Raw genomic sequence first — 12,897 nt, forward strand, 5'->3', positions numbered from 1 at the left:
GAGGGGGAGTGAGAGAGAGAGAAGAGAGTGCATGGGGGGGGGGGGGGGGGGGAGAGAGGACAAGAGGAAGAAGGGGATGGGTGGGAAAGAGAAAGTGAGAGACGGGAGGGTGGATAGAGAGATAGAAGGGGGTGAACTGTATGTGTGAGGCAGAAGGGGCCAGGGGGTGGGGGACACTCTGGAGGCCATTAAGGATCCCAGCAGAGCAGTAATATTCTCACGGAACTACTGTGCATGTGACATTATCAAATGACACTGTTGAGCCTGGGAGGACAACGGCAGAGCCACGAGTGACGTAAAAACAAAGCTCACGAGCCAATGACGACAGGCCGTCCGTCCGTCCGTCCCTGTGGGCACCGGCATACGACAACATCCATAATATACATTCACGGCACGCACGGCATATGCGCGCACACACGTACACGCAACAGTCCCATAACAATATGTGCAGTCGTTAGAATGCAGCCACTAATACGCATTCATTTTTTCCCCCAGCCGTGATTAAACCCATAGCATGCATTCTACCAGAACCTCGCCGCCAAGGGGCCAATGTCCCAGCACAATTCTCATTCATGCAGCCTTCATTTATCAGTCTGTGCCTACCACATAAAAAAAAAAAAAGGACTAACAATCCTGAGTATATATTTAATTCTGAGTGTACAAATGTAACCAAATGGACCCCAGTGGGGCCTCCAGCTGTTAAGGCCTGATTTACAGTATACTTGGTTGCACGCAGAAGCTTTTTTCGGGGTGAGACAGCGGCAAGCTGCGATGAATTAATCAGGCTTAACGAGTTCAGAAAGAGATGTTGACCATTACTTGACTCCGGGCCAAAATTGCTCACCTTGGTTTATGGGGAAACTAGCGCGCACACACACACACACACACACACACACACACACAACCCCCCCCCCCCCCCCCCCCCCCCTCTGAATAATCCTTTTGTCAGGGTACTCACCTTGCACAATGCCCCAGGGGTACTGCCTGGCCCTCACCGTCTTGTTGCCCACTTTGACTTCCTCCACACTCCCCACCACAGCAAATGGCAGATGGGCCTGGTAGGGGTCAGAGGTCAAATGAATTAAAACAAGAAAAGAAAAGAAAATGAAAGAAAAGAAAAATAAATAAGGTTACAACAAAGTGTAACCCGAGTGAGTACCTGGGGCCTGATTCCTAGGAACAGATTCTTACTTCCTCAAAAGAGTTTATTTCCCGGTCACCGCCCTAGCAACCAACTTTATGTTGTGGCCCGCCAAATGTGACTGCTTTTACAGATGTTGTTGGTGGAGAAATAATCCACCAACTGGAGAACTGGGAGGGATGGAAGAGAGCTTCACATTTTACTTTCAAATTAAACCCAATTTCACTGCAGGAATTCCTGACTTATCTTTTTCACGACTAGACCACACCGCAGAGTTGAACGTTGTTTACACAATGCAAGCCACGCCGGAGCCGCTTGTTTACGTTTTAACATGTGGCCCACTTGGGCTCGGAGGCATTTTTCATTGACATGATTAAACACACGGTTCTTTATTGCTCTCAGAAGTTACTATCCTCCCGCTGGGCCACAGAGTGCTGTATCACCAGGAAAGCACGCCCGGCGCGCAACCACAAAAATTAGGTGGCGAATTTAAACCAGTTGGCGAGCAGCACAGCCGCCGCTCTGCAGGACGGTCGGTGAGCTTGGGGGCGATGTCATCATCTAGGAATAAACAGGACTACGCTATGTGGGGCGGGGCCTCCATCCATCTCATCAAGTGGTTATGGGTTCTGGTGCACGATTTGTTGTGTGCGTGCGTGTGTGGGGCCCATATCTGCTTGCAAAATAACTTTGACTTGCACTAATGATGTTCATTTCAGATGCGGTTTTATTTTCAGAGCCGCTTAACAACTCTGGAAAATATGTACTTATAAATATGTATTTATGAAGGGAAGGCAAAGGAAAGTATGCACCGCCATGAGGCCCTTCTGCAGTATGGAGAGAGTGACAGAATGGGGAAACCAGCCCTCATGTTCCAGTTCTGTGTGTACATGAATGTGGAGGGATACGCACACATGTCCAGTATATGACCTGGTTGAAATTCTTGCAATGGAAATGGTTTGAATTGAAACTATTTGTGTGGTTGTGCTACTGGCCCGGGCCGGTCTAGCGATCCAGGCACCTAGGCTGGTAAGGCTATTTGAGACCGGATCCCGACGAAATTTGCTGCGTGTCGGACGGTTAGCTCAACCGTCTGGACACCTAGGCTGCTGAGCCAGCCTGACGGCGTGCCGCAGGTTCGACTCCCGATCCCGGCGGCCTTTGCCGCGTGTCTCCCCCCCCCCCCCCCCCCCCCATTTCCTATCAGATTATTTTCAACCTATCAATAAAGGCAGAAAAAGCCAAAAAATATCTTAAAAACAATCTCTCTCGCCGTTTCCTGTCAACCTATTACATAATACATATCTATCGATAAAGGCAAAAAGGCCCAAAAATGTCTTAAAAAAAACCAAAGGGAAAAAAAACACTACTTCCATTCTAAGTCCTGTCATCATAGCACAGGTACTATAAAGGCTTTTACAATCATTTTCTATTACCGTCTCTGACACTCAGCACAATTCACTGTCCATCTACAGTAGAACGATGTGGGACTAAACAATCTATGAAAAGTATTCACTAATTATATTCTTTTCAGCTGCGGACCACAGACCACCCATGAAACGTCTTTTCAACATGTGCTAACAGCTACACAGCCTGTGTTATGAACACCTCGCTCATCCTTGCGTCCACCTGTTATTGTCAGAGGAATGGGCATGCAGTATTTTATGACAGCGCTGAAAGCTCAGCACGTCTTAAGCTAAAAATGTATATATATATTCCCCTTCAAGCAAAAAGATGCTCTGGTCCGCACGTCAAACAGGTTTTCAATAGACACTTAGGAACAGCGGGAGGCATGACCGGCTCTTCCAACAAGGATCTGGCTTAGTGCTTTTGGCTCAGTCTACATAGAGCGAACACATGGTGAATAGTTCAAACAACAAAGGATGGAAGGTGGTCCAGAATAGTGGTTCACAAACTGGGGGTTGGGATAATTTTTGTGGAACCTCCTGGGGATGAATAGCTTGATGTGCAATATTGTTTTCTCACTCAACAGTAAACAAATAGCGCGCCACCCCGCTACGAGCTTGTAGGTCTGCTATTTTTGAAAAATCTTGAATATATTTATTTCAGAAAACTGGAGGATTTAGAAGATTCTTTTTTAATTGTTAAAATGTTATAATTTAGCTATTGAAAAATAGCAGATCTAGAAACTCATAGCGCGCCACCGAGTGGCGCGCTACGAGCTTGCAGGTCTGATATTTCTGACAAATCGTGAAAATATTTATTTCAGAAAACTGGACGAATTAGAAGATTCTTTTTAAATTCAGGCCTAAATGGGGTTAAGCATGCAAGTGTGGCAGTTTCAGAGTGGAGCTTACGTTCATGGAGGAGTTGATCTCGGTCACGGCCTCATCGTCGGTCGGGAACTGGTAGATCTGAACCCCGTTGCTCACCAACTCACTCATGATCTTGATCTTGAACTTGTGGAGCTCGCTCTTCGAGATCGTGTCCGCCTTGGCGATGATGGGAATGATGTTCACCTGAGAGAGGAGAGAGGGAAGACGGTAAGCGAGAGAGAAACACGGAAGGCATGGATTAAGAGACGAGGGAAAACGGAGATAAAGAGAAAAGGGCACATAAAGACTTCCCGTTATTAGACAAGGGAAACAAAGGTCGCCGACGCCGTTTCCTCCATCCAGCGATTCCAGACCGGAAGTTGGGTGAAATAACACTGGAGTCTATGAGAGTCGGCCGGACAGCTTATGAACAAACACCGTTTCTGAACGATTCAGACCAGAAAATACTCGGCTCAGGGAAATAAAAGATGCCTCAAAACTAATTCTGTACTGTGCACATCGAAAAGCAAGTGATTAGAAAACAACCCGTCTTCTATTATATTCCTGAACCAATTATATGACAAAGGTCACAATCGCTCAGACTGTTATAGATTCCATTGTTATTACAGTAACTAGCAGTTACAAGTTAGCGAACTAGCGGTGCGAGTTAGCGCCATGGGCTCATGACGCATACCCAGTGACAGCGTCCAGCACGTCTTTTCCTTACTTTTTTTGTTTCCTCGTTATTAGAATGAGCTCCTTCTGGTCGCCTCTGGAGAATACGCACTCGCCATATTGTGTGTTTAGACATGCTGCTACAGCACGGCACCACCACTGCTAGGGTTATGGGGTGTGCCAGAGTACACATATTAAAAATGCATGTATACACAGAGTACATTAAAGGTAAAATACCATACAGTATGCTGCGTATGGTATGTTGTGGTGGTTTGGCCTAGTTTAGCTTGGTCTGGAACTCCTCCAGACCTGCTAATGAGCGCCGCTGACTGGACAAAAATAAAATGCTCAATGTGACTGGCAGCGCAGCATACAGTGTGGAGCCATGCCACTGAGATTGGGAAGGCACTATTTTTTTGGGACTGTCTCATAAAGAAAGTTGAAACCCAAATGAAATGAAGTCGAATATAGGCGGAACCTGAATTTTCCTTTAAAACCGGGAAAGCAATTTAGATTTGTGTGTCAAAAATAGCAGCGCAGCACGAAACTGCTATTTTTGAAAGATATTGACTACTGGTACGGATTTAAAAAGGCATTTTTAGAATTGGCCTCAGGTCTTACTAATTCTGTGTTATTAAATTAGGACCCAACAGAGCCAAACAACGATTATGAAAATAATCCTAGTAGAGTAGTGGAGGAGGAGCAAACAAACACACGGTTTGTCTGCATTCCCCCCTGTAATGCCCTGTAGACACGACTGCATTAACCAAATCACTAACTAGGATTCACACAAGATTCAAGTCATCAACGCCTCACTGTCTCCCGGAGGCCTCCTTGTTAGCGCTTACAAGAGAAGTTGTTGATAGACGCGGAAACCAAGCCTTTCCCACTCAGTCCAGGAATTTGAATGGGAGACTTTCCTGTCACGAGCCCAACCTTCAGGCTACCTTGTGTCAGGGTAGCCTGCAGTAATATGCTGACACAAGGGTTTCATCCAGAGTTGGCTGACGATAACACGGTTTATGTCTGGGAGCACACTTTTGCCAACAACTATTTCCAACAGAATTATTTGTCTCCTCTACCCCAGTTTCCCCAACTAGAGGTCCATGGTCAATGACATAATTACAGGTGGGAAAAGCAAAGGTGCCGTGTCATTAGTCAGAAGGTTCATTGTTCCGAAATTACTATCTCTATCTCTAACCCCAACCTAAACCTAACCGCAAGCACGAGAGCAAACCTAAACCTAACCGCAAGCACGGGAGCAGTGCATGTTCGGACTAAAGGGACTTCGGATCTATGGGCAGTTTCCAAAGCAAAATGGACACTGCATTGCACAGACAATAATTTTGCTTTTAGGACAAGATACAGTAAGAGTAAGTGAGTGAGTTAGTGAGTGAGTAAAGTAAGTGAGTTTGTGCTTAAAATGTACTGTAAATTCTACAAACTGTTAATAAATATTTCAATCAATCAATCAAAAACACTATCCATCAATCAATCTAAAAATGTTTAAAAAATAATATATATACTGTACCTTTAAAGTTAAGATTTAAACTAAAATCTTTGCGTCCCTGCCGGAACAAAAAGGTTTTTGAGATGGGGGCCAAATACATATCATTTTGGGGGTCCTTCACGTGAAAAAAATGTGAGAAGCACCGATATAGGATTTTTTTAACTGTTTAGAAGAGCGGTGTGTAGAATCGGCCACAGGTCTTGAGTTAAGAAATAACGGTTGGGATCCACTAGGCCATCCACTGTGTAGTGCACATTTTTAAAACGATAACTCTCTAGTCTCTTCACACTCTGCTGGGTTCTCTTCCTGCCTTTAGCCACCTCTTAACCACAGGCCTGATTCTAGCAACTGCAATAATTCTTTCAATGGCCTGCTCGGCTATCTACAGACCACCATATCCTTTATAGGGTGAGTGGCACACACCCCAGTTACAAGAAAAACACCATTGTCTCTCCTCTGACAGCAAAGGGCCGCTCTCTGAAGGAAGTTTTGGCTGCTTTCTGGTCTACTAACCTGCTTCCTGACTCAGCTGGCCGATAGGCCATCATGTCTGTGGTCATGACTCGCTTTTGGCAGTGCTCTCGGATTAAAAACAAAGCCCACTGTTAAGAGTGCCCTTTAAGTTTGTTTAATGTTTTAAATGCTCTCAATCAGTGTTCAAAATGACCCCAAATTGGAGCACATTAGTGAATTGTCTCATCTTGTTCCTGGAAGATCGGTATACAAGGATTACTTGTATACTCAGTCAGAACTTTAACTTGAAGTCAGTCCTAACTATGGGGATCACCAGAGCCAACCAGACCGATATATTGATCATCATTTGACTCTTATGACTACATTGGTATTAGCAAAAAAGAAAAAATGCCAAAATTTACCATGTTAAACTTAGCATACCTATTATAGGCAAACCATTTCACCAATTTTCTAAACTTTAAAAAAAATAGCTGATCTACAATCTCACAACGTTTTGTTGCGATATGTTGTGTCAGTTGTGAGCTTGTAGATCAGCTATTTTGGAAACCTATTAGGGTATGCGTGTGACATCATCATCATACCCGGAAGTTATGCAGGAACGCCTACTGAGTGGCAAAGAAACAAAAAACAGAAAAGTCCTATACGATTGCTTTAAACGACATTAAACAATGTTAATCTCACTTTGCCACTCACTTTATGCATGCGCATACACTCTACAGTGTTGAAGCTTATTTATTTGTTTGCTTAAGTAAATGATTCTGAATCTGAAATAAGACGTTTTAGAAAATGTTGCACTTTTGACAAAATCATAACGCTGCTTCAGTCGTGTCTGGAAAGAGGGCACCGAATAAACACACCTGTCATGCATGCTAAAGAAAAGTGGGATGGGCCCAGGCCGTAGCGTAACGGTCTGGGCACCGGACTGGTGATCCAGTCGCGGTGTGCCGCGGGTTCGACTCCCGGACCCGACACGGCCTTTACCGCATGTCATCCCCCCATCTCTCTCCCGTTTCCTGTCAGCCTACTTTCTATCCCTTAAAAAATCAATAAAGGCTTAAGCCGCAAAAAAATATCTTAAAAAAAATAAAAAAAAATAAAGAAAAGTGGGATGCATCAACGTTTGCCTGTGTTCACATTGGTGTGTACTGTAGTAGTATAGATTTTATGCCTATGCCACTCGAACAAATAAATGGATACACGACTACTGTACTCTAACGAGCATGTTACTGCACTGGAAATGCTGCAGATCGGTTTGGATGAATGCATTCGCTGAAACAGCTGTTTCGCCTTTCAAGGCAACAGCGTAAAACCAAATCATGTCAATACAATTTCATTCATATTTCATAATAAAATCTGCTCCGTCCTTACCCCAGGGGCTTACGACAGTGAGAGAGAGAGGTTTGGCTGAGTTAAGCGGCTATACTTTGGCTCATACTGGTGTTTAAACACTAAACAGCATTAGTGTTTGTGAGCTGTGTCACATCGGTGTAGGTCTCAGGTGCAGTAAGCTGCCATGCAGGGGATAAAGATAAATAGGGTAAGCTACAATGGCTTGGTTCGCACAAGGAGAGCATTAGCTCAGGTGGGCTTCTATTCTTTACTTCTATTTTTTGCTCTTTGCTCTCTTGGAAAGTGTAGACTTGGCAAAGGGTAGAATAGCATTCATTTTGTGTCTTCTTCTTCAAGCAAATCAATGTCAATTTTGAAAAACGTACGGCTTTTTAGAAAGACAACAGCGAGAGTTGGTTGAAATGGGCTGCCAGGCTGCCACCGTTTTGGATGGCATCAGGAGACAGGTGGCAAAAGTAGGCAAAAAGCCGCCAAGGTTTTGCTCACAGCCCGGCCATCTGTTTCGTCTTGATGCGTCATCACATCGCTGCCTCACAATAGACACTATATTATGGTAGCTAATATTGCCCTGAAAAACAAGTACCGGTAGTCATTTGTGGCATCTAAGAAATGACATGCGTCATACGATACTGTAAATCTGTGTTAAAAAACTAATTGGATCTAGCTGCACAATTAAGTAAGGTAGCATGACTCGCGTGTGTGCTAGTTTCTAGTAGTTTAAAGGCGTTTTAAAGGCGCGCTTGTATGGAAACCACTACTAGATAATATAAACATTGACAAAAAATCTGACAGTCACAGAAGGTTAAATGGTGCATCACCCACATATATGATGTGCATTATATTCACCCATTCACACACACATCCATACACCGATGGCGGCGGAAACCATGCAAGCACCAACCTGCACATTTAGGGGTTTAGTGTCTTGCTCAAGGACACTTCGACACTGACTCTGGGGGAGAACTGGGAACCTTCCAGTTTACAAGTGGCCGCTACTCCTGAGTCACTGCCACCCGGTAAGACTGGCACTGTTGTCACCTGTAATGACTGCATTTTTGTGTGTCTTTCAGGTCCTTAGCTGGGTGTAGCTGAGGTGCTATTGAGGTCCATGGGAGCATCTAGCCAGTGTTCTCTAAGCAACTACAGCCCGTCAGTGTGTCGGTTCTTGCAGCCCTCACCAAGCTCAGCAATTTTTTAGCATAGCCTTTTCTCTGGTTTTATATTCACAACATACAATCTTATATTAGCCACTACATCCATAAACTTTCATACACCCCTGATCCTGACTTCCTTAACTCATTGCAGACAGTTTTTGTTGAGTTTTTGTCTTATATACAGTATATATACTCCTTTCAGTTTCTTTATTATAGGTTTGGTGTGTTTATCTCCCTCGTTTGATGCAACCTGCAAGCCAATGCAAGCACAACATCCCCATAGCTCATTAAGTAGACTCAGAAAAATGGAGGAACCACATTGGACTAATGAACAACACTGCTACAGCATGCGAGCATATAAGTGTCACTTACGCGATGAGGGGGTGGTGGTAAGCTGGTTTGTCGAATTTCACACATAGCATTATGAATCATATCATTCCCCTGCATTTAACCCATTTTGAGCGGGAACCCCTTTTGGTGTTTTAAACATTATGTTATAATTTAGCTATTGAAAAATAGCAGATCTACAAGCTCTTGCGCGCTACGAACTTGTAGGTCTGCTATTTTTGAAAAATCGTTAAAATGTGTCGCAAAACTTTGAATATATATTCTTTCAAAGTGAATGTTTTTAACTCGGGTCTAAATGGGTTAAAGCCAATAAAATGTTCTTGTCGCCACCTTTTGCACTCTTTCTGCCCCCGTCACACATGCTTTGCAGACATGGACCAGCATTCACAACAGCACTTTGAACTTTCACCATTTAATTGCCACTATCTCCTTTTTTCCAAAAGGGGCCATAATAATTGAGGAAAAGATTTTATTACATTTATATTTAAGGGGCGCTCTTATATCAACATACATCATCTCATTCTGGCCAATCACAATTTGCGTCCTCAATTTTGTCTTCAATGTTTGCGTTTATACACTTTTGTCTACAATGTATGTGATTACACAGACCCTCAAAGCTGGACATAAGAGGGGCTAGCCCTCAAAAAAAAAGATAATTTTATGTGGCATTTCTCTAGTATCTGTAATGTTTTGATTTCTGTCTTGAGTTTTCATTGGCCATCTCAGTTAGATAAGCTATAACTACACCTATATTTCTAGTGAATGGCTGTGAGACTTCAATCTTGTCCACATCACCCTGATGAAAAGCAGCTTGTACATAGTTGAAGAACATAGTTCAACAGTCACAGAGAACACACTCCTCCTGTCCTGATGAATGACTTTGTGGTCAAGTATGATCATCTATTTTTGGTCTCTCATCCTCCCTCTACTCGTTCGCCAACTTGTCCTCTCTCACACGCTCTTTTGCCCCCACTTCCACGCCGAGTCCAAACTGCAGTTGTAATGAGCCCCCCCCCCCACTCACACACACAGGCTGTCTAATTGAGAACAATCCAGTGACCATGTCCTCAACAGCCCACTGTCGATGTATGGATGTCAGACCTTGCATCCAATGCCCAAAGGGGAATGTACGCTTCTCACACAGCTGCCCTGAATGAAGCACATCAATGTGTGTGTCCTACATTATAGACCAGGGCCCAGAACCACTTTTTGAGACAGTTTACACGGGGTCCTCGCATGACCAGAGAATACTTGTGTGTTTTTGAGGGGCACTAGCCCCTCCTATATACACATGTTTAATTTTTGTTTTTAGTTCAATGTTTGTTTTAAAAACGCCATTGACAATGAAGGGAACATTTACGTCATATTGTCCCTCATTATGTCATATTGTCTCTTTATTGTTAATGGCGTTTAATGTTTGTGTTGGCACCGTTTGTTACATCACGATTACATCACCTGATTAACATGAGTTAGACTTTAATATATTAGCACCCCTCAATTCACACGGGTGTGATTTTAGACTAGAGACCCAAGCACAAACTGTCCCAATGTTAGTTCCAGGTAAGAATGGGAGAGTGATTCATAGGCGGTCTTCTTGAGATCTTCCCGTTAACTCTTAGCTCATGATGGTGGTGCATTAGTCTTCATGATTCAATGTCACTGTAAATCCAATGTCTTGTCTTGTTCTGAATTATATTAAATAACAAGCTGCAGAATTTTCATTCTCAAGACGCTGGAAGTATATTAACCGATGAAGTTTAAGAACGCATGAATGTGTGTAATGAAAAATCGGTCCACATCCAAATCCACACATTGGCCTATAGATATTCATCCAGTCTTCCAGTATTTCCTTTACCAGATACAAGACCCTTAATCCCCGACAATACTCGATAAAAGTCTATGTCTATTCTTCTGATGTGGTGACTTAGAAGAAAGCCAACGTATAGCCCCCCTTGAAATGTGATGACATGGAAGCTGGGAGGCTTTTCCCCCCGTTGTCTAAAGGGACACAGAGAAGTCCACACCCTGGCACAAAGATCAGGGATCTCCACGCCTCAGTGAATCGACACCACTCACAGTGAAAGGCAGTTCAAATTTCATCGTCATTAAAAGCCATTCAAAGACGGGAAAGGAGTGTGTGGGAGTGTGCGCTTTCCCCCCTCAGAGTAATCCCTCGTCTGTGTGTGTGTGTGTGTGTGTGTGTGTGCGTGCATGCGTTCATATGTACACATACCTTGCTGTCCAGTTTCTTCATGGTCACTAGATCCAGGGACTTTAGCGAGTGGCCCGTGGGAGCAATGAAGTAAAGGCAGATGTGAATCCTGGTGTCATGGTAGTTGAACAGCGAGCGCTTGATCTTCAGCTCCTCCTGAAGGTAGTTCTCAAACTGGGTGTCGATATAATCCACGATGGGCTTGTAGCTGCACAGCCAGAGAGATCAACAACATTAATACCAAGGATTTATATCTGTGGCCAGGAGCATAAATATTTGTGTTCTTATTCATGCATTGCAAATTAACATGAAAGGAACATAGGCTTGTCGCTAGAGAAAAGAACAAAGTGACTTATGATTTAAGTTTTAAGTAACAAATTGGTTTGGTTCAATGCCACAATAATGAAACCACATTGCTTAGAAGAGCGTGAAACTTGCATTTGGGTGTTGTTGACAGACCTACAGTGTTCACCAGGGAATTATGAATCTGAACATGTGAAATGGTCCCATTTTGCACAGTTTTGGGCTAGTCCACATGTTAGGGACATTTTCCTGTACTACTGTTCCAGTAATCCCATTCACTTTGGGTTGTCTGATAAGTCTCCAGAAACTTTCAAAATTTGACTTTGGTACAACTTTAACATATTAGTGCACGTACGTGAAACTCAAGCCCTCATGGCTCATAAGGAGATTATGTACAGTGCACTAACCCGGCTCTTTTAGACTTTATGTGCCTTTTTTGGATTCCTATGTAGACCTATGAGCTAAAACAATGCTTTAACAATAGCAAACAGGCCCAGGCTGTGGCGTAACCGTCTGGGGTCGCAGTGTGCCGCGGGTTCGACTCCCGAGCCCGACACGGCCTTTACTGCATGTCTTCCCCCATCTCTCTCCCGTTTCCTGTCAGCCTACTGTCTGTCCCTTCAAAAAACCAATAAAAGGCGTAAGCCGCAAAAGAAATATCTTTAAAAAAAAAAAGTAATATTACAATTGTTGTTATAATGCATTTCTCCGTTTCTGAATCGTTGGTGAGAGCGCAGCTCGGGTAATTTAATGATATCAACGTCCGTATATCTTTTACTATAACCCCCCAGTGCTTGTGGATTTTGCCCCGTCTAAATCTGCATGGAAATGCAGTTTAAAGTGCAGGGAGAAGGAGTTAGTTTTGCCTGTCCGACTCTCTCCTCCTCACGCTGTCAAACGGACAAACAGGGGGGCTGTCTAAGTAAATAGGTCATCTTGACCCGGCATAAGTCATATACATTTCGTCTTTTATCCAACACATTTCTTCACAATTCCCATAGGTAACAAGAAGTCTGTAAATGCTCCTCCTATGCAGCAGACAGAAACCACACTGGCAGATGCTCTCTTTGTTCTGTCCACCTGTCACTTCCAGCTGCACTCAACACTTCATCATTCAGAAATGTTTCACTGTGTTATTATATTTAGAGCAAGGCTATTTTTTCCACCACTAACTTTATTGAACCGAACACCACATTCATGCCCTGAATGTTTTGAATAGGCCATTAAAAAAATAGATATTTTCAATTACTACTTGTACTGTCGAAAGTGGGTCATTTTAACATCCCTAGTAGTTGGTAGTAGTTGAAGTAGTAGTAGTCCCACATTTCAGACTTTTCAGTCATCATTGCAAAGCCGGTATATTATATTCTCAGCTTTCCATTGGTCTTGTTCTTTTGATGTAGGTTACCCACAGGGCTGAGGAGATCCCTCCACACTGTGTGTGACCTGCATTC

General features: G+C 43.5%; 1 protein-coding gene across 1 annotated transcript in view; it reads right to left on the minus strand.

Moving 5' to 3' along the window:
• Positions 1-12,897, minus strand: part of septin8a (septin 8a) — a 37,993-nt gene that overhangs the window by 11,359 nt on the left and 13,737 nt on the right. Inside the window, exons 4-6 of the mRNA XM_083780702.1 lie at positions 11,162-11,348; positions 3,460-3,621; positions 959-1,055 (exon numbers count right to left, since the gene is read on the minus strand). Of these exons, the coding sequence (XP_083636828.1) occupies positions 959-1,055; positions 3,460-3,621; positions 11,162-11,348 (446 nt within the window). The remainder of the gene's footprint in view (positions 1-958; positions 1,056-3,459; positions 3,622-11,161; positions 11,349-12,897) is intronic.

This window comes from Protomyctophum parallelum, assembly GCF_964188405.1.
Source record: "Protomyctophum parallelum genome assembly, chromosome: 1".
Lineage (NCBI taxonomy): Eukaryota > Metazoa > Chordata > Actinopteri > Myctophiformes > Myctophidae > Protomyctophum > Protomyctophum parallelum.